At 41.6% G+C, this 22666-nt stretch overlaps 1 protein-coding gene across 1 annotated transcript in view; it reads left to right on the forward strand.

Moving 5' to 3' along the window:
• The window catches only part of KREMEN1 (kringle containing transmembrane protein 1), a 366592-nt gene that overhangs the window by 268944 nt on the left and 74982 nt on the right, over positions 1 to 22666 (forward strand). Inside the window, exon 4 of the mRNA XM_085633315.1 lies at positions 1596 to 1720. Coding sequence (XP_085489441.1) covers positions 1596 to 1720 — 125 coding nt within the window. The remainder of the gene's footprint in view (positions 1 to 1595; positions 1721 to 22666) is intronic.

The following is a 22666-nucleotide window of genomic DNA, read 5'->3' on the forward strand; positions in this document are numbered from 1 at the left end:
CAACGCTCTCTTGCACGCTATTAATTCTGATCTTTTGATCAAACTTCAAGTTCTCCAGAATCCGGCTGCGAGGCTAGTCCGAGACCGCCTGTATAGAACCTCGGCGTCATCTTGCTTAAACACTCTCCACTGGCTCCCTATGAGTAAACGAATTCTCTTCAAATCTTTATGTTTAACTCACAAGCAAATGTATGGAAACGGTCCAAAATATTGGTTGCCGAAACTCCGTTGGTACCAACCCTCTAGGACTCTGCGCTCTAGTGATGCTGCCCTGCTCACCCCCCTTAGAATTCACACTGCTAGGCAGGGAGGCCGTGCCTTTTCCTATCTGGCTCCAGCATCTTGGAACAAGATGCCTTACCATCTTCGCAACAAGTCAGATCATGGTTGTTTCCGTAAGAAGCTAAAGACCTGGCTCTTTGGAAACTAGTCTTTGGTCCGTTCTTCTTTTTCAGAGCCATCTGCAAGCGCCATGAGACTCGTAAGAGTGATATGTGCATGGTATAAGTACTGCTGACTTGACTTGACTTGATACCCTGCTCAATTGCAAAAATAAGGTGCAATACAACATACCACGACCAGCATCAAAAATAAAGTCTAATACATGGCCAGATGAGTGTCTAGAAGATGTGATAAATATGAGTGCTTGATGGACCTGAAGCGTTGAAAAGCCAACAATTTTGGAAAGGTAATCTTTAGAAAAACCTGGTGATGCTTTTGTGTTGTGCGTGGTGGGTATTTTGCCTACTGCTTCCCCAGGTTTTATTATGGGTTGTTGCATTATGAAATATATTTGTTTGTACTTTTTCACAAATGGGGTTCAATACCCTTACAATTAACAGCATGTACCTTTGAAGCTGCATTGCAAAAGGCTCTAGGAATCAGTATTAACTGTGCCATCAACATTTCTGAGAAATAACAGCCTCTTGTGTGTTTCACTCAGTAACAACTTGAAGCATACTTGGCAATTGGAGAACATAGTAAACTGGAAAATAACTGTTGTGGTTTTTTTGGCTGGCAATATATCTGCATACCATAGGGCTTGCATAACATGGGCATGTTGTGGAAGTAGAACTGGAATGACATGAATTATGCCATGGATTAGGGCAGAGGGGATTTTTGAAAGCACATGTGGTGGTGGTAGTGCTTGGTGTGAAATTGACATGCAGTGTCGCTGGGGCTCCCATAACATGGGTATGTTGCAGCACCAGGGATTTTATCATATCAACTTTGTGTGCACAATTTTGAAAGTAAAACTTCTTAAAAGTGACACAGATTTAAATGAAATCGTTACGGATGACAATATTCTGATTTTTTTATATATTGGTGGAATAACTGCTAAACTTTCTCACATGAATATTCTGCATATTGTAATACTTGTCTTTTGTCACCCACAGAAAAATACTTCCTTTAAATACTAAACCTGAAATTTGTAGTCCAAACCTCAAATACACACATAAACACAAGTTATCTGTGTGCCTCTTAACCAACAATCTTCTGCACATTGAGAATACTTACAAACATGGTCTTCACAAGCACTACAGTCATGTTATACAAGACATTCAAATAATGCTTTCTGTATTTCTTATTTACAGTGCCTGGAAACCTAGGTTGCTACCGGGATCATGGAGATCCACCCCCTCTGACTGGCAGCAGTGAGACCTCCAACAAACTCACTATACAGAGCTGTATCAGCTTCTGCAGGAGGCAGCGCTACAAGGTAATAATGCGTGTCTTCCATGAGATGTGGGTGGGATGGTAAAACATACCAAAAGAGGGATTCCCTCAAAGCTAGCATAAGGGTAAACATGCTACAGTTTTTCATATTTATTGTATAGTAAGAAAGGGAAAAACAAGCGCATCCCATTTAAATTTGTATCTTCCTGCCTTTAGTACTGACAAATGCAATCACCTCTACAGCGTATTCAGGGCATGGTCTTCTACACATAGGTGTTAAACCAGAAAAAGTTTGGGCTTTTAAATCGTGGGTTTTTCTCAAACCTAAAAAAAACCATGTACTTTTGAGGTCATTAGGAAAAACGTGACCAAATGAGTTTTCGGAAGTGAGTGAAGGTAACACTCTGACATTACCGAAGAGGGAGTACTTTGAAAGATTGAGAAACCAAATGAGACAAAATATGCCCTCAGAGAAAAGGAATATTTTTTAATTAGGCACACCTACAATGCCCTATTTCTACCTACTTAAAAAAAATTGGGCTTTGTCGCCATCCCCCTCCCATTTTTGGGGCCTTACTGTGACACCCTCTATCTTCCAAAATCCACCCCATTTGTTCTTACTGTTTAGGATGGTGGAAGGAACAAAAAAAAATGTCAAATGTCACGAAACTCTAGTTCACCCTGCACAGATTTCCAATTCCCTTATTTTGGAGGGAATTGAATGAAGTTTTTGTGCAGTTTTCTTTAGAAATATATCTTGTCTTCCAGCCCTGGATTCAATACTGACTCCATAATGTCCTTGGTCTCTCTTTTCAAAGTTGTTACTGCTCCTTACATTGTTTTTTTAGATATTGGCTCCTGAAAAATAGTACTTTATTTTTTATCATAAACGACACACTACTGTATTATAAGTGAGCTCATGTAGTTCGGGCATGATCAGAAAAAATGATTTATGAACAATGGTCAAAGCTATGGTAGTTTTGTGAGCAGTCTGTTAACCTGTGAACATATGTAAGAGCCAGGTTTGTGGCTGTGTAATACTATGTAACATATAATGTGTCTGCATTGCCCAAGGTCACAGTTTGATGCAAGCTCCTAAACGTATTCCTTCTTCTAGGTAAAGCAAGATTGTGACAGCTTGCATGCCTGATATTTTGCTCTTAATCCATTTGGTGTCTTTATAGTTGATGAACCTTAGAGCGGTCACATTAAATTCTAGTGTATACTTATGAGCCACTGCATAAATTGTCCTCTGCTACTGAGTGTTACCATTTGCTAAGGCGATCTACGGCGGCTTCAGATCTTTTTGCCTCTTCCCTTTTGAACCATATTTGGCTCATGAAAAACACACATGAGTTCTCCACTATATTGAGTTCTTTCTCATCTCCAACCCAACCCATGCCAAACCACAAAAAGCACAATCTGCGGACCAAGATTTAACTTACTGCCAAATTTGGTGTAATTCTGTTCAGCGTTTTTTGCTGTATCCCTGACTAAAGAAGTCTATGGAAAATGCATGAGGATTTTGTGTTTTAGGACCCCACCTTTGTTCTCAGCCCCTGCTTGACGGATCACCCCACAACTTTCCATGCACAAACTAGACCAAAAAAAGCACTTCTTTGGATAGTTTCTTGTAGACTCCCCAAATGGTGTCAAAGTTATTAGCTGCACAAAAAATGGATTTCCTATAGAAACACTGACATAAATATCCACCTGTGTGGGTGGGCCAAGTGCCTGCACCCACGAAAGGGCCAACACCATGTAGAAATTGAGAGGGAACCAATGCAAGGCTATAAGGGGAGTGGTTTTTAATACGTTTTTAGACTGACTCTGCTTTAGGCACCCACACAATTAAGGTATAATTTTTATTTGGAGACTGAGGGTAATGCTGGATGGTATGAAATTTGTGCCAGCATGGTGATTCCACACAGAAATGTGAGGCAAATGTGATTTTTTTAGATGCTTTTGAGGTTTGCAGGGATTCTGGGTAAGAAGAATTTGGGGTATCCATGCAAGTCACACCTCTCTGGACTCTAGTTTTTTTAAATGTCTGGGTTTGGTAGGAGTCCCTAGATGGCCGCCTAACCCAGGACCAAAAACGTAGGTGCCCCTCTTGCAAAACCAGTTAGTTTTGTAATAGATAATTTTGATGTCTCCACAATACGTTTTGGGCCCTGCCACTTGATCCACCCACACAAGTGAGGTAAGGTTTTTATCGGGAGACCGGGGGGAATGCTGGGTGGTAGGAAATTTGTGCCAGCCTGGTGATTCCACAACTTTTCCACACAGAAATGTGAGGAAAATGTGATCTTTGTTGGTCTAAATTTGAGGTTTGCAAGGGATTCTTGATAACAGAACCTGGTGAGTGCCACATAACTCGCCCCATGCTGGATTCCCCTGGGTGTCTAGTTTAAAAAAATGTACATGTTTGATGGGTTTCCATTGGGGCCAGCTGAGCTAGTGTCCAAAATCCACAGCTATGCACATTGCAAAAAGTTTCAGTGGAAAAATAAGATGTGACCACGCTGCGTTTTGGGCCATTTCCTGTTGCGGGTTCTAGGCCTACTCACACAATGAGGAACTGTTTGCATCGGGGGACTTAGGGAAACACAGAATAGTAGAACAAATGTTATTACCAATTGTCTTTCTCTGCATTTGCGCATTCTAAATGTAAGACAGTGTGTAAGAAAGAGGACAGTTAGAGAAATGCCCTCTAATTTAAATGCTAGTATGGGTACCCACAAATTCAGAGATGTGCAAATAAGCACTGCTTCTAAGCTCTGTATCTTGTGCCCATTTTGGGAATTACATAGGTTTCCTTGATACCTATTTTTCACTCTTTATATTTTACCAAATGAATTGCTGTATACCAGGTACACAATAAAAAAACATTGCAAGGCGCAGCTCAGTTATTGGCTCTGGGTACCACAGGCTCTTAGTGAACTGACAAGCCCTATATATCACCACAACAAGAAGGGTCCAACAGACGTAACGGTATATAGCTTTTGAAAATCTACCATAGTTTGAAGTTACAAATGAAAATGTAGACACAAGTGGCTGTATTTTTTCAACTCAATTTCAATTGTTTTTTATTTCAACTGTTACTTTATATAGAAAAACCTTGAAGGATCAACATAATTGACCTCTTGCGGAATTCAGAATGTTGTCAAGTTTTCAGAAATGTATAGCTTTCTGGGATCCACCATGGATTTCACACCCGTTTTCACCACTAACTGGAAGAAGGTTGAAAGCACAAAAAATAGGAAAAATGGTCTATCTATCAGTAAAATGGCAATACTGTGTTGATAAATGTGGTTTTCTGATTCAAGTATACCTGTTTCTAAAATCTGGGATGATGGTAATTTTAGCACCACAACCCCTTCTTTGATGCCATTTCCAGGGAAAAAAAATAGACCCTTCCTTCTTCTGCACTTCTTTCCCATTTTTCTCAAAACAATCAAACTGTAGCTGTATTTTGGCTAGTTTCTCATCCCCTTGAGGGGAATCCACATACCTTGGGTACCTTTAGAATCTGCCCGGGATGTTGATAAATAAGGACACAAATTTGGCGTGGATACCTTATATGGACAAAAAGTTATGGGGGCCTAAGCGCTTACTAGCCCAAATAGCCAAAAAGAAAGGCTTAGCACAAGAGGAAGGGGAAAGGCCTAGCAGCAAAGGGGTCAAATCAGCAGTTTTCATGCTGTTGTTTCACTACTGCAGACCTTTTCAAATATTTAAGTCGGGAACCAAAATGAAAGCTAGACCTATTGGCTCTGCAAATGTCTGTTTTTACCATACACTTTTTGCAGCACTGGTTGATGGCAGACTTCCTTTTCTTGACATTTGCAGCCTCAAATACTCGACAGCAAATTCCCGAAAGCTCTGAGAAAACCCCAGAAGCTTTAGACAGGCAAGCTCTGAAAGTTCACTTATCAAACTTTGACTGCATTCAAAGGTGGCATCTTCCTCTAAAGGCGTTATAGTGAACACCCTCTAGTTATCAGCTACTGCAGCTACTCTTCTATCAAGAAACTGATATTGAGGCTAGGCCAGAAGAGCTGATCACATTTCAACCAGGGCAGGGATGAGGATGGTGCAAAGGTGAAGAAGGCTGGAATTATCCTGTTTGTGTCAAGCCCAACCCACATTAATTTCTGTTTTTTACTTCCATCACTGCTCAATCAGATCATCACCATGAATCCCAAACTAAAGTACTTGGTAGTCATTTTTTATGACACTCTGTCCATAGGAGGCCCAGACCACTGAAATTACTAATAATAATTGGCATCTTATTCTGAGGCTGTGGAAAATATTCAAATTTGCCCGCCATCCCATCCCTTTTTAATGGACTTCTTCTCCAGTGCTGTGATAAATAAATGCACAGCTGATTATGACAATATTCTTATAGCGGCATATTCAAACATCGGGTCCATTAACTTCAGGGGCCAATGAATGTCAGGATGCTTTTGTCCGTGAGGCCTGTTAGACATGGCCATGTTTCCATTGGCTGTCACTGGAAGGCATGGCGACTTGGAGAGTTAGTGTGCAAACTGCTAGGTGACAAATGTGCATGGTGATGCTGAAGAAAAGACTGACTATAGAAGCTGTGCAGTTTATTTCTTTAATGTTTATGGCCACATGGACATCTGAAGAAGAGCGGTCCATGGATACTGCAATGCATGGAGATTCTCTGGATAGATCCAATGCTCGCCAACCAGGGGTCCAGCAAACAGCACCAGACACTTGAAAGTATGAAGTTGATGCCTTGTGGGGCCCCACTTCAGGTGCTGCTTCAGTGAGACCATTTTGTGCACACTCATGTAATTGCAATATTACACTTTTGTTTTTTCCTCATGCTCCTTTCCGAATTTCCATAGAATCTGTGGAAGCTTCACAAAGGTTACTCCCTGCTTTTTTGTTTGTTTTGGAAACCCCTTCAAACATTCTGGTTATTCTGCATACTCTTTATAGTCAGATAGCATCACGGGTATTAGCATTAGTCATCTAAGGTGGTGGGTTCACTCCCATGCAATTGATTGTGCTAGCCTAAGGTTTCTCTCTAGATATTCCGTCAGACTCTTAACATTGACTTTTGAAATCAGTGAATTTGAAGAAAGGGAAATAAGGGAAATTTAATAAACTCCATCTTCAGTTCATGTGCACCAGGACTAACAACGCCATAACTTGCAGGACCCAGCACCCTTACCCAGGACCAGAAACAAACCAAAAACTCATCCCTCAGTTATTTCTCCAGGGGGGCACTCTGGCCACTGGAGTACTGGACAGTAGAGAAAATGGAAGAGCCAAGGAGAGAGCTAAGGGCTTTTTTCTGAGCACTATACATTATCCACCCCACACAACACACAATCTGTAGATCTCAATAGAAGATGCAAGATAATAATCAAGCAAAGCATGTCAATGTATTCAATGAATGTATTTCTAGGGGCCACTCCACGTCATGGGAATGTTGCTGGTGACAATCACAAATCTATAATATTGCAGTCTGCCATACAAGATCCCATACTACATGATTTTTTTTTTTAAACAATTTTTATTGTTTTACAGCAAAAACCAGAAGGTCAGCACAGTTATGAGCAAAACATTCGGGGTCAGATCCATTCCCCAGTTACATTAGTAATTATGTAAGACCACCTATGCGATTAAGTCACCACTGCAGCTCTTCAGTCTTCTCGTCCTTCCGGTCATGGCGTGGTTTATGTTTGAATGCTTCTCTACTGACTATACCCAACTATCTCTGACCCCAACTCCAACTATCCCCATCCACCCCCCTCCCTCACCATCCCTCCCAGGCGTGCCACATAAGGGCCATCCACTACAGCTCCAGATTGCTAGTGCCACAAGTGTTTAGTTCATCGGGACAAGTGAAATCTCCATGGGGTCATGCATCCCTCCCAACGGCCTACTGCCATTGTGGACAGACAAGATAAGGTGGGTTCAAATCTGACTATATGTTAAACTATGGCTGCCTTGGGGCCGTCTGCAATGGCATTCTCAGCTTCGTCCTCAAGGGCCTTGAGATCTATAACTAGTCTCTCCCAAGCTCTCGCCCATCCCATACCACATGATGGCATCCAAAGGGCATAGTCACCTGACTGTTCATAGGCTGCAATGGAGCTCTGAGATCTGGTCATAGATATATGAAAGTTATTTCTGCAAAACCAATTATTGTCTAATGCTCAATTAAATGGTCTTTCCTACGATGACTGTTGGCGAGGGCTTTAATGTCCTCACAAAAGTTCCTTCTAACTCAGAAGACATCCATATTGAAGGCATGTCTATAGTTACTTGGGCAACCAGCTATAGAATATATTCCCTCCTGATATATGATGGGAAAAGAACATAATTTCTTTCAAGGCTGACCTAAAAACGTATCTCTTTGAAGCTCTCTCTTCTTTAGGTAAATCTGAGAGCGTTGCCACACTAATGCTCTTTGATCATGTCCTTAGCCTTTAGGAATTAATGCAACCACAAACATTGTAGTGTGGGAAATAGAAAAGAGCATTATTGTTACAGAGGTGTCTCATGTGTTGTAGCGTCAATGTGTTAGGCCACATTTAATTTGATACTATCATTTTGTCAAATTTTCTCCTATCCGAGATTAATCTTCGCTACAATACCAAATCTCTATGGTCCTCCGATGGCTCTTGTTCTGTGCTGGAAGGGACTGGAATATTTAGGGGATGAGCAATTATCAAATGAGGACAAAGAATACAATAATTGCTACCATACAATATTATGTATTTCGCTCAAAGACCCACATCTGTTTCAGATGAAAACCACAAAATTAAAATGAGTTTAGTCGCAAACAAATGAGTCAACATCAGCATAGCTAATTAAATCATAATTTTGTATTTTCATCTAAGTTTGAATGAATAGCATCCAACCCTAAATTCAAATTAAATCAGATTTAATAAAGATTTAGCATACTCTGCAAGATCCAAATTTAAAGGTAATGAACTTCCACAGCTGAGGAAGTTAGCATCTTAAGAAGGTTGATCAACAGGGTAAATCAGTTCTCTCATACCAACCCTTTAAGAATGTTCAGTAAGTTCCAAATTACCAGTTCCAGTTCATAAAACAGAATATCTGCCTCTGTCCAACACTGCAGCGTCAATGCCACAGCTGTTCTGATGTGATCCCTTTCAGCTGAAAAGGTTCCACTATGCTAGCATACCAGCTGGCAGCAAATCACAATATTTTGTCACAGTTCACGTTGTTTCTGGATGTCCAAATTGTCAGGCTCTATACCGCAAGATGGGTAAAGAGCAACATCCAGTAGTTCCCAAATCTGGGCAATTTTACTCCATCGATTTTCGGTTTACACCCCTTGACATCATCAAATTTGTCTGACCTCTCTGTCCCATTGATTGCTCTTGATAAGATTAGATGATGTTTTAAGTAAAGAGTATACAAATCCGGAAGAATTAAGTAATCCATCACTCACAGTTTCCTTAGAGCCACTGCAGTTTAGACATACGATCATTGTATCATTTAGGAAGTAGGGGAATTCATACTCTCATCTTTTGTCTGTCCATTTTCAAGCATTGATGTAGTGTTCTTACTTGAGGCTTCTTTGCCTCCATGTTAAGTTGATGATGATGTCAGCCGCTGTGGGTGTTCTTTTTAAGAATGTGTGGTGAAGAGAATGTTATGCGTTGAAGCTAATGTCAGTTGCACTGGCTTGGCTGAAGGATGAGGTCTTAAGATTACTCTCTACATTAAAGAGCTTCAAATCAAGCTACTGTTTCCTGCTTCTTCTATCCATCATCCATACCTCATTTTGGCGACGAGTGGAAACTCTTAAAGAAGACCTCAACTCATTCCTTTCTTCGAACTCATGCTGGCACTTCGCTTACTACTTACTGCTGTGTAAGAACTCATAACGGCTCTCTCTTCACTTCGGTTCCCTGGCATCTTCGTGGGAGCTCTTCTGGAGTTGTTTGAGTCGTGAGTGGACAAGCGCAGAAAGCGGTGCACCCCGATGTTTGTGAGCCTTCTTGAAACGCGCGCTGGAACCGGTGCATCTCCGATCTTTGCTGGGCTTTTGCGCATTTTGGTTCCTCCTCCTGTCTGACGTTGCAGCATTTCAGGGAGGTTTCCTCTCATTGGCTGATTTGGGGGCCTGTTGTCGTTCCTGTGAGGTGTCTCCCAATTGGTCTACTTTATTTGGTTTTGTCGTTTGGGCCCTCCTGCGCTTGGCAATTCATTTTGATTTGCGTTCCCCTGGCAACGGCTTTGAGCCTCCCGCAACACGTCACACTAGTGGAGACCGAATTGCTGACGACGCTGCTTCTTACGAGGAACAAGGCTGTTGCGTAGCAACCCGTTTTGCTTCACGTTGCCCTGACAACAGCCTCGAGTCCTCCGCTACAGGTCATATTACCAGAGACGGAACTGCTTGCTTCCTGGCTACGCTACTACACTCGAGGAACATTTCCTGAGGTAAAACTTGGTTTTTCTGGTTCCTCGCCTCGTGAGTACTTGCCTTCGTGTTCAGGTACATTTCTGGATTGTCGCCATACTGACTTTCACTTTCTTTACCGGAGCAACGCTGATCTGCACAGCTTTTATTTTTTTTTTACTTCTTTTGTCACAGTTGTTTTTTGCAGATCCAAATAATGCTCTGACCTACTTAATGCTTGTTTAGAGTAACCATTTTCTTTACTGAAAAGTTGGGACAGCTCTTACTGTACCAGGGCGTTGTAGATCGTTATATTGATAGGTATATTGTGACGTGTGTAATTTGGGCTTGCAGTCTCTTTTCACTTCAGATTTTTGCTATCCTGTCGTGTGACATTTTGTATCTTCATTATGCAAAACGTCACCGCACCACCGTTCTTTCTTTCTGCCCCTGAAGATCCTCCCATACCTTGGTTGAAGTGGAAAAAAGTTTTTTCTAATTATGCCAGGGTCTGCGGTACGTCTTTGAGTGCAGAAAGAAAGTCTGCTTTATTCTTACACTGTCTTGGTTCGGAGGGGCAGGAAGTTTTTGAACATCTCCCTGACTTACCGGACAGTGAGGGGAACTCCCTAAATGAATATGAAATCTGCATTAAGAAAATGGACTTACATTACCTACCCAAAATGAGTATGGTTTTAGAGCGTTATCACTTTGGTAAGAGACTCCAGAAACATGAAGAAACTGTTGAACAATATGTTACCTCTTTGCGCAAGTTAGCTTCTACTTGTTCTTTTGGGGGGAGCTTAGAAGAAAGACTCAGAGATCAACTCATGCTTGGGTCATCCATTGATAAAGCGAAAGACGCCCTCTGGCAAAAAGACAATCCTTCTCTCGAGGATGTCATCACGACCCTAAAGTTGCATGAACACTCGAAAGCTTGTTCTGAAGCTATACGCAAAGGAGCTGACAATAGTAAGAGTACTGATGCTGAAGTTAAGGAAATAAAAACAGATGTATCTACTGGGTCTGACAAAGTTTCAAAGGGGTCCACACAAAGTGCGTCTACTTCTTCCAAAAGTGTGCGTCCTACCTCAAACGCAAGATATTCCTCAGTGAAATGTTTTCGTTGTGGGAACATAGGACATTTGGCTAATTTCAAAGACTGCCCTGGGTGGAAAACTATTTGCTCTGTTTGTAAAAGGAAAGGTCATTTTTCAAAATGTTGTAGATCAAACAAGAATCAAAAAAGTGTGAGGGAGGTAGATCTCTACGAACAAGATGGTGAAGAAGTGCTTGTGTCTCAGATTTGCTGCCAAGTGAAAGATGGTCCTATGGAAGATGTCTTGGTCAATGATAAGTGTGTTAAGATGTTGTTCGACTCTGGGGCCAAGATTACTTTAATTCCCAAAGAGTTTTATGAAAAGCATCTTCTCACAAAGGTGAAGTTATTCAAACCAGACATCATCCCAAGGGGTTACGGTGGACAAATAATAAACCTGTTAGGATACTTTGAAGGTATGATTGATTATAAAGGCAGGGTCACTGCAGGCAAGATATATGTCTCCATGAAGGGAGACTCTTTGATAAGTTGGTCTCATCAAAGGGATCTTGGTGTTTATTTAGATCCTAACGAAACGCCTTCTGTGTGTCTGAGGGATCTTCCGACCATTGCCTCCATCTCTGACCGCAACAATTGGATTAATAAGTTTCCAAAAGTTTTTGATAAAAAGCTTGGATGTTTAAAAAGGTACCAACATCTAATTAAGTTAAAAGATAGTTCGGTCCCAGTAGTAGCCAAAGTCAGGAATGTTCCTCTGTTGGTCAGAGACAAAATGAAAGATGAGTTGAATAAGCTACTAGTTAATGGTGTCATCAAGGAAGTAGAAGCCACGGAGTGGGTTTCTCCGGTTGTTATGGCTCGAAAATCCAATGGTGAGGCCAGGCTGTGCATTGACTTGAGGGAACTGAACAAGGCTGTGGTGGTAGATCACTACCCTCTCCCGAACATAACAGAAATGTTGTCATCTTTAGGTAGTGCCACGCATTTTTCGACTTTAGACTTGTCTTCTGCCTACCATCAGGTCAGGTTACACCCTTCCTGCCAAGAATTGACTACCTTCATAACACCCTTTGGAACCTTTAAATTTCTTAGGATGCCGTTTGGTCTGATATCAGCCGCATCGGTATTCCAAAGAGTCATGGAGAATATACTAAACGGGATTGATGGAGTCAAAGTCTACCAAGATGATGTTCTTGTGTATGGTTGTAGCTTGCGTGAGCATGATGAGAGAATGGGTCTTATACTTTCCAGATTCCAAGATCATGGCCTTACTCTTAGATTGGACAAGTGTAAATTTGATGTAAAAGAGATTGAATATCTGGGTCATTCAATCTCTGGCTCGGGGATCAAACCAAAGCCTTCTTTGGTTGAAACCATCTCCAATCTCAATTATCCGGTGAGCAAAGATGAACTTACAACATTTTTGGGTATGGCTGAGTTCTACAATAAATTTGTTCCCGGTTTCGCTAAAAAGACTGAAAATTTAAGATCTTTATTAAAAAAGGGGAGCGAGTTTGTTTGGGATAAATTGTGTAGTGATGAATTTGATTTAATCAAGGACTGTTTGAACAAAGCACCCAATCTCTCTAGTTTTGATGAAGTGTATGAAGTAACACTTTAATTGCAAGTCTAGTCTCGTAAGCTACAAAAGTCAAAGAAGGCGATTGAGAGTAAGAACACGAGTGGTAAATTTGCGAAAAGTTCCCATAGGCTTCAGACTATTTATTCATAATTTCATATTGGGAAAGAAAGCAAAGTTGAGGTCTTCATGAAATACAGCTTATAAACAATGAAATTGTGCCTAAAATATTAATTTTGCGTTACACAGAATTAATGTATTAATACCACTTCAACGTGATCGCAATTAATTTATGTAAGTATAGGGTTCTCATAACATTTTAATATAACACGATAATTCACATAAAATTTTGGTAAATTTATTTTGCACATCATATTATTTCAGCATACAAGTTTAAAGACACATCAAAGATAAGTTTTACGAAAAGCCATCTTTACATAACCTTGTATAGCACCAACTTTTCTCTTGTCATTTTCAGTGCCCACGTTATACATTCTAATATGTTGGTCATACTTAACACATGAAACATTTAATTCTCACATATGAGTGTCTATGTTATTGTTTATTATCACATTTATCTAATCACAAGAACACATCATTTAAGTGTCAAATTTCACACTTAATTCTAACATTCTGTATGCTTTTACGATGCAGTATCTAAATCACAACTTCATTTCCTGTGTTTTTTGAAGCATGAAGTCTAACACAGGTTTGTCATTTTCATGCAAAATGGTGTCACAAATCATTTCTGTGTAAAATGTCGTAAATAAATCAAAGGAAACACTGCTGCTCCATTACATGTTACACGTTGACCTAACACTTCCCCATTTTTAAAGTGCCCGTGCATACTATAGATAACAACAACAATCGTGTTTTGCGACTGCGTAAAAGACATTCAGCAGCAAATGTATATCAACTATTGCATTATTTTGAATGTCGCAATAGAGTATATCATGTGCAAAATACGCATAGTTATAACCGAATAAATAGCATATATGTACATGACATTGTAAAAACACTTCAGTCCATCCATAAAATTTATATATGGATACCTGATAAAATATCCCTATTCTGGCATAGCCCTTTGTGCAAAATAATGCATCCTATTACTTTGTATAAATACATAAACATATAATGCTATAAATACAATAACAGCAATAATATATATAATATAATATATCTAATACAATAACAGTGATAATATATATAATATATCTAATATAATAATAATAATAATTTATATGTATATATGTATATATTTATATGTATATATATATATATTATCTACTGGCGGTCGCCAGTAGATAGTTATAGTTACAACCTAGTTTCCATAGGAAATCTCAAAATTCTATTTTGAATAACTTTGGCGCCGGTTGATGAATCCTCGCGAAATTTTCAAAACTAATGGGGCGCTCCGTTCAGCTCCTACCCTGAAAGTCTCGGGGTGATTCGTCAAGCAGGGGCCGAGAAAAAAGGGGGGTCCCAAAACGCGTTTTCCCCATGCATTTTTCCATAGGACCTTTAGACACAGCTACAGCCCGAACGGCTGAACAGAATTACTTGAAATTTGGCAGGGAGGTAGCCATAAGGTCAAGGAAGTGCCTTTTGCAGGTCTGGTGTACATCTGTTCAGTATTTCCTGAGAAAATAGCATTTAAAAGCATATATATATGTGGGCGGAGCCTAACCACACATCTCATCCTGAGATCTGATTGGCTGTCAGCACTTCATCCAAGAAGTGTTGGCAGCCATCTTGGGACCAATATACACCTCATTAAAAAACATTGCAGTTAATAGAAGGTTTTAAGACTTTAGTTACATTATAAATCATTTGTTGATGGTACCATACTCATTTTAGGAATTGTGGTATGTTCTAAGGTGATTTCACCATGTGAAAAAGCCTTCTGCTGGGATATCATGATTGAGAGAAAAATATTTTCTCATGCTTTTACCACAGGGGTTTGGAAGGTGATCTATAAGCTAAACTGAGAGCTTATTTTCTGTAAATTCACATTATCTTTCTCAGTCATGTGAGAATGAAGTCTGACATTCTCAGTAAAACATGTACATCCAACAAGGGCAGAGACTGTCAGTTGATTCCTTTGTGTTCTACTGCAGCTTCCCAGAGTGTTCCAAAGAACTACTAGAGCGCTAACCGTCCTACTTATGATAAACGTATGGCACACCTGAAGCCATCTTGCTTGGATTAAAGTGGTAACTCTTAAAACATTTAATTTAAAAAGGAACAAAATGAGGGGGTTCATTTTTCCATAAAAAGTATGATTAGTGCTGCAGAAAGAAAAATTAGGGCACATTTTGAGTGACTTCTCAAATCCTCTTCTATTTCAAGAAAAACTTCTGACATGCAGACTGAAACATGCACTTTCAATACCAGCAGCAGTTTTCCCTGGTGAGCAGTAGCTTTACTACAGTGATCTAATGAGCAAAAAGAGTGCTAACATTCTGATTTTATGGCAAATGTGTGACACATCTGAATGCCTTCTTGATGGAATCAAAGTAAAAAACTGAAAGTATTTCATTCTGAGGAGACTGCAGTAAATGAGGAAATTAGGAAACTTCATAACAAATAAGTCTCCCAAGATGGCCACCAGAGACAAAAGAGCCCAAATGTAGCCCAAATATCACCCAGATGTAGCCCAAGTATAGCCCAATGACAGAATGTCCAAGAATGTTCTTAAAAACAACTAGAGTGCTTACTGTCTTCATTATGACAAAAGTATGGCACACCTGAAGCCATCTTGATTGGAATAAACTGGTAACACTTAAAACATTTAATTTAAAAAGGAACACAATGAGGGGGTTCATTTTGCCATAGAAATTATGATTAATGCTGAAGAAAGAAAATGAGGGCACATTTTGAGTGACTTCTCAAATCCTCTTCTATTTCATTAAAAAATTCTGACATGCAGAGTGAAACATGCACTTTTAATACCAGGAGCAGACTTCCATGGTGAACAGTAGTTTTACTACAGTGATCTAATGAGCAACTAGAGTTCTAACATTCAGAATTTATGGCAAATGTGTGACATATCTGAATACCTTCATGATGGAATCAAAGTAAAAAACTGAAAGCATTTCCTACTGAGGAGACTGCAGTACATGAGGAAATTAGGAAACTTCATAACAAATAAATCTCCCAAGATGGCCACCGGAGACAAAAGAGCCCAAATGTAGCCCAAAATCACCCAGATATAGCCCAAATATAGCCCAATGACAGAAGTGTGCAAAACACTTATTATTTTGTGTTTTTGCAGTGTTATATAGTGCAGACTTGTCAGGTATTGGAGTGCTTTACATGAGCATTGGTTACATCACACAAGAACAAATTCATTTTGGTTGTAGACATGGGGAGACTAAGTGATTTGACCAGAATCACAGAATGTTGAGCTGAAGCAGAAACTTCAACCTGGTTCCCTAGTTGCAAAGTCTGCAGTTCTGGAAGTAACACCACATCCTCTCCCCTAAGTGCAACATTTAATCAAGGGGTCAACTGGATAAAAAAACATAAAGATAACAAATAATTTAAAAGTGCTTTGTCGCTATTTGAAAACTCAGAAAATATGTCCTTATTTTAGTCTTTTAGAGCACTAACCATAATTTTGATGCCAATAAGACCCTCTCATATATGTAATTTCTAAAGGAAATGCTCTAGGTATTACAGTTTTGATTACATCAAGATGATGTCAGGCGTTCCACACTTTTGTAATAAATATCGAATGTTAGCAATCTAGTTGTTCATTAGGATACTGTTGAGAGGCAGAGGCCAGGGGCACGGACTCTGAAAATTGAAGGCAGGTAGGAGGGTGCAAAGGCAACAATTTAACCACACTGAGCAGGCAGGAAGGGCCGTGGAAGCACAACAGACTATGGAGGGCAGTGGAAAGGGGGTCAGTGGCAACAAACCAACAATACAGGACTTGCAAGAGAGGCTGTTGGAGGGAAGATCTATTACGGGTCAAGGAAGCTAGGGGCGGTCCCCAGAGCCCCGGGAGCCACCACAGAACTGAGCAGGAGAGTGAGTCAGGGACAAAAGGGGCACCTTAATTTGAGCCGGGGTGCCTAGGAACGCTTGCTCCAAAAATGAAGAAAACAGACATATGAGACATGGAATTGGAGGCAGAATACAATGGCAGTTTAATGAGAAGATGCAACTTCAAAGAAACCGCAGAATAGAGACATAAAGTACAAAATACAGAATCCAGATAATCATACAGCTGTCATGATATTCTCTGTATCTCAATTAATGTACTGACAGAGAGAGAGAGAAAACACATCTATAAATGCATCATGAGAAACAAGTTACACCAAGGAAAATGTTACCTAGGAACACTCACGTTTACTCTTAGAGCAAGCATTCCTGCAATTACAATAAAAAATCTTTTAAATGCAAAAGTAAAGAGAACAATGGTTAAACATAACATGACATTTCATATAGGTAAAATAGAATAAGATACTTCAAGCAAAGCAGAGCAAGACATTTTAAGCAAAGGAAGACAAGAGCTCCCAGCTCTTGGGGAAAACCTGCACAGCCTGTTAACCTACATACAGACGGCGAGGTAGTCCGTCGATATCTGTGGGTGCTCCCTTTTTATATCATTTTGTGGGCTCCTTTGCACGCTACATCTACCTACGTATGCTACCCAAAAGCTTCGTCTGCAGATTTTACCAGACATTTCGTCATTTACCCACTTAATGCTGACAATGGACTGGGTGAAAAGGTCAGTCTCTCAGGCCAATCGCTTATCGTAAGTTCCATAGAGCAAGCAGAAAATAATGGGTATTGTACGGGAATTCAATATATTCATGTATAAAATCTCCTCAGTTCTCCTAACTTGACGCTCTGCGGTTGCCACTTCCTTAAAAGCGGGAAACCTGCCCAGGAAGCAAGTACCAGTCCAGGATGCAGCCCACTGTATGTCGACAGCTTCAGGGGGATGTTGAACTTTGATACCGAGCACGGAGCACTCGGGTAGGGTGGGGGATACTAGTTTGGAGCAGAAGGCCTCGTAGACCTGCCTTCAGACTGCTATACACTAAAATTGCAGAGCTATGGTCAATTTAACAAAGAGGCCTAAATATTGAACAGAAGGGCCTACACAGGGGTTTTATGCTGGCTGAGTGGTAAGGATGTCTCAGGATAATTATATAGCAACACAGGACCCGCTGGTCAATTTAATACGGCCTACAAATGCGGCTGGCAGGGCAAGGACAAGGGTCTCATACTTCAGGTGTGGACAGAACGGGTCAGGGGCCCCCTGTGATACAAAGTCTACCCTCCTTCAAGGCTGTGGCAATGTAATAGACCATTGTGGGCAGAAGGAAGAGGCAATGGTAGTACAACCATACATGCCAACAGACCCGATTCAGCCAGGAAACGTCCAATGTTTTTAAGCTCAAATGGGCTTTATTTGATCTGTCTCCTGTCTACAATATCCTCTTTTTCAATGTAACTCAAAGGGGAAAATCAATACCCCAGTTTTTTTTCAAAATCTCCCTCTTACCAAGTTCAAAATGTTCGCAAGTATGATACATTGGATCATGGAAGGAAATGGGATAGGGACATGGACTTGGATAACAGAGGACAGGAGGGACATGGAGAGGTGCACCAAACTGACCCTGCAGGGCAGGCATCAGGGTTTGCAGCAGCACAATACACCACACAGGGCATGCAGGACGGGAGTGCAGCACAACAATCCATAGAAAGCAAGAGGGAGGGGACAGGACCATGCACATGGACAACAGAGAACAGAGGGGCAATAGGCAATGGTAGCTAGCTGACCATAATGGACAGACAGGAGAGAAAGCTGCAGCATAACAGACCATAAAGGGCAGGAGGGACGGATCAGGGGCATTACAATGGAACAGACAAGCCAGGAGGGAGGGAGTAGGGGTCTGCACATGTAAACAGAGGGCTGGGGGCAAGGGGGCAGGGCAGGAGCAGAAAGATAGCCATGGAGGTCAGGCAGGATGGGCACTAGAAGCAAGACACACCATGAAGAGCAACAGTGAGACTGTGATGGCATACACACAGACCATGGAGGGAAGGTGGGAGGTGGTCAGGGGCAGCTAACTGACCACACAGGGAAGGTGGGAGGGGCCATGGCAGCACAGAAGACCATGCATGGCAAGTGGGAGGGTTAGTGGCAGCACAATGGCTATGATGGGCAAGAAGGAGGGTGCAGGGGCATGCACAAAGGACGATGGAGGATAGAAGGGAGGGTCAGGACCTGTGCACAGACAAGAAAGTTCAGGGGAAGGGGCCTCACAACAGACCACATGGGGCAGGCAGGAGGAGCAGTTGCAGCACAACAGACCAGGGAGGGCAGAAGGGTGTGGTAGTACAATGGACCATGTAGGACAGGAGGAAGAGGATAGGGGCATGGCATGTGGACAGGCAGGGTGGAGGTGGCAGGGACAGGTTACAGTCATCTGACAATGCTAGGCAGGTGGGAGGGGAGTGGCAGCTCTACAGAACACTCAGAGTAGATAGGAGTGGCAGGTCCATGGGACATGGTGGGCAAAAAGGATGGAGCAGGGGCATGCACAAAGACATTGGAGGGCAGGGGGAAGGAGAATAGGGGCAGCAAGATAAGCTCAGAGTTTAAGCAGGAGGTCAATGATGGGGCATAGAATTGGGCAATGGAGGGCAGGAGGAGTGGACTGGTACATCATACTAAATTGAGGGCAGTGGTAGCACATCAGACCATGCATGGCAGGAGGGAGGAGGCTAGTCCATGGATTCACACAACAGAGGATAGGGAGGAGGGGGATGGGGCAGCAAGCTAACTGTTCAGAAAAGGCGGGTATTAGGAACTTTATTGTTTTTAAAACATTGTGTCTGTGCGAACTACTTAAAATATGAACAAGTATGCAGCATAATCTCACTTTTATTCAGGAAGAAGAGGACGTTTGTGACTGTGACTCCGGGCTCACTTGGCAGAAACACCCCCTTACCCTCCACCCCCTATCGCAAAATGTAATGCCCGTGAAAAGGGTAGGTGAACACAGTGTTATATAGAACATAGTCCTGAGAGCACGATTGAAAATGAAAACTAGATATAGTGTATGGTATAAACTATGCACCAAAAAGTGTGATATAAGATGAACCAGGCGTGAAATATATGCAATACATTGTGCGCAATGACAGATTCATTGGAGAGCGCAAGATAGCACAGGCACTAGCGCGTGCTATGGGATATGCGCCTTGGAGTGCAATATGCACAGGGCAGTGTTGTGTAACCTAACTAGTCTCTAAAGTTGTAATATAAAATATGTGCTGGGGAGTGTAACATTGCATATGCACTGTGACAAAGATATGGATCCCAGATTGTAATATGTATGGCATAGCACTGTGCGTTATAACATAGGCATCGAGGAAGGCACGTTAGATGGGGCAATATAACCCGTGCGAAGACAAGTGTGGCATGACATATTCACGGGGTGGTGTTACAGTGCACATGGGCTAGAGAGTGTCATAGCATATGCACTAGCTAGTGGAATATAACACAGAGGTGTGTGGCACTCGGCAGGCAATGGTGGGTGTAACACAGCATTGGGCTCTGTCAGGAGCGCGCTGTGACTCTCAAGTGATGTTCGTCCCCTTTCCAGAGAGTAAAATAAAAAGTATTACACATCCGGCAGTGGATGTGTGTTTTATTAACCGTGAGGGGGGTTTCTTGCATAGTTTTGGTCGAATTTTTGTCGAATCCCCTTTGAATGGCTTGGTGTGTATGTGTATTAAATGTGCCCGTCAATAGCTACCCATGTTTGTATAAATAAACGACAAGGGTGTCTACCGGGATTAGGCACGGTAGGGCATCAGACATGTCAGAGCTTCACTAGTGGTGTAAATACATTCCACGTGGATTCATTGCATGCATAGTCGCCTTTTAATGAATATCACGCAAATCTTCATGGTGATAGGTACGTACGGTTTGTCCAGCATGTCCTAGGTGTGTCTATAAATATATATTTTTTAAAAATAATAAAAAACAGTGGCCGGCCCTGGGGATTGGGGTCAAAAAAATATAATTAGGAGACAGGCCCTGGGGGATGGGGTCATCAGGGCCAATAAATTAGAATAAGAAGGGGAACCACACAGCCCCCCTTCTTAAAAAATTAAAATAAATAAAAGACTGGCATCGTGCCGGAGGCCATGCCCCCTCCGTGCAGCACTCTGCAAACGCGCCCCCAACAGGCATCTCCAGTATGCGCCAGGGAGCTGCGCTGCAGACAGGTGTTCTGAGGCCAAGCCCCTTTTTACACCTCTCTGCAACGCAGCTCTGTGGCGCTTACTGGAGGTACCTAGTGGTCTAGTGTGACCCTAGGGACCCTTAGGATTCAAGGGGACTTAATCTCTCAACTTAGAACAGCCACAGGGCGCGTTTACACAGTGGTGAAGGGAGGGGACGGGGCCTGAGGTGACCTGTGCAAACACGCACTATTGCACGTTTTAAATTGGGGATATAATTTCCCTTCAATACTGAGGGCCCCTGGGGGCTAACTAGCCCACCAAGTGCTTCCAGTAAGCGCCACTGAGCTGCTTTGCAGAGAGGTGGTCCAGGCCGTGCCACTTTTTACACCTCTCTGCAACGCAGCTCTGTGGCACTTACTGGAGGTACCTAGTGGGCTAGTTGGACCCTAGGGACCCTCAGGATTCAAATGAACTTAATCTCCCAACTAAAAACGGACACAGGGCGTGTTTACACAGTGGTGAAGGGAGGGGACGGGGCCTGAGTTAACGTGTGCAAAAACACCCTGTGGCCTGTTTTAAGAGGTAGTTTTAATCCCCATGCCCTATTATATACTAGGGGCTTACAGAGGAGGTCAGGCTAATCACAGGGGGACCCCAACGCATAATGTTCCCTAGTGTATGTAGGTGTTTTCACTGTATTCTAAGTGTCTTTTAACATAGCACTGGCTCTAGGACTGGTTAGTCAGACTCAGTTACCACCAGTATCCGTCTGAAAAAGTTGAGGGTACAGGATGATTTTGCAACAAGGCTTCTTTCTGCTCTTCTTTTTGTTCTTTCTGCACGTTATCCTTCTTCCTGCACTTTTCTTCGTCTTTGGGGACTTCTGTTGCTTCTTTCTGCATTTCTTTTTTTTTCTTTCTGTGCGTTTTTTCTTCTTTCTTCACATGTCCTATCTCTGTAGGCATAGTTAGAAATTAGCATTTAAAAAACCTTTGAAATTCACAGAAAAAAACATAGGTTTCAGGCACGTTATAGTTCGGAATTAGCATTTAAAAAACCTCAGAAATTCACTGAAAAAACCATAGGTTTCAGGGGTGTTATAGTTAGCTGGACTTTTCACTTGTACAAAACCATTGAAATTCCCCCGTTATAGTTAGTTCAGCTAACTATAACTCGCGCGCCCGCAATGCACTGCTGATGACGTCACATATTACATCACTCATGACATGGTCAGTGACATCACTCATGACATCACTGATGACATCTCAAATGACATCACTGATGACATCATCCTTGTGATAGAGTGGCAGACCTCCTCTCACCCTAATATAACCTTTGATACACACATTCAAAAATAGAGACTCAAATTTTCAAAACAATGGACATACCAATACCAGTTACAACAACCTCTTCAGTAATTCTAAGATCCACATACACATCCACTCATTCACCAACAGTCCTATACAGTCACTCATACATGTACTCACTCATCATATGTACTCACCCACCTATACATCCTGTTACACAATGCCACTCATCCATAGAGTTACTCACACACATAGTCACTCATGCTAATAAAGAATCAAACATACATTTACTTGCATATACAGTTATACACACACCACCACACTTACTTCTACGGAAACTTACACATACTTAGTCTTTTAAACAATCACTTATAGAAACACATACTTATTCATACAGGAACTCT

Source organism: Triturus cristatus, chromosome 11 (assembly GCF_964204655.1).
Source record: "Triturus cristatus chromosome 11, aTriCri1.1, whole genome shotgun sequence".
In the NCBI taxonomy this organism is placed as follows: Eukaryota; Metazoa; Chordata; class Amphibia; order Caudata; family Salamandridae; genus Triturus; species Triturus cristatus.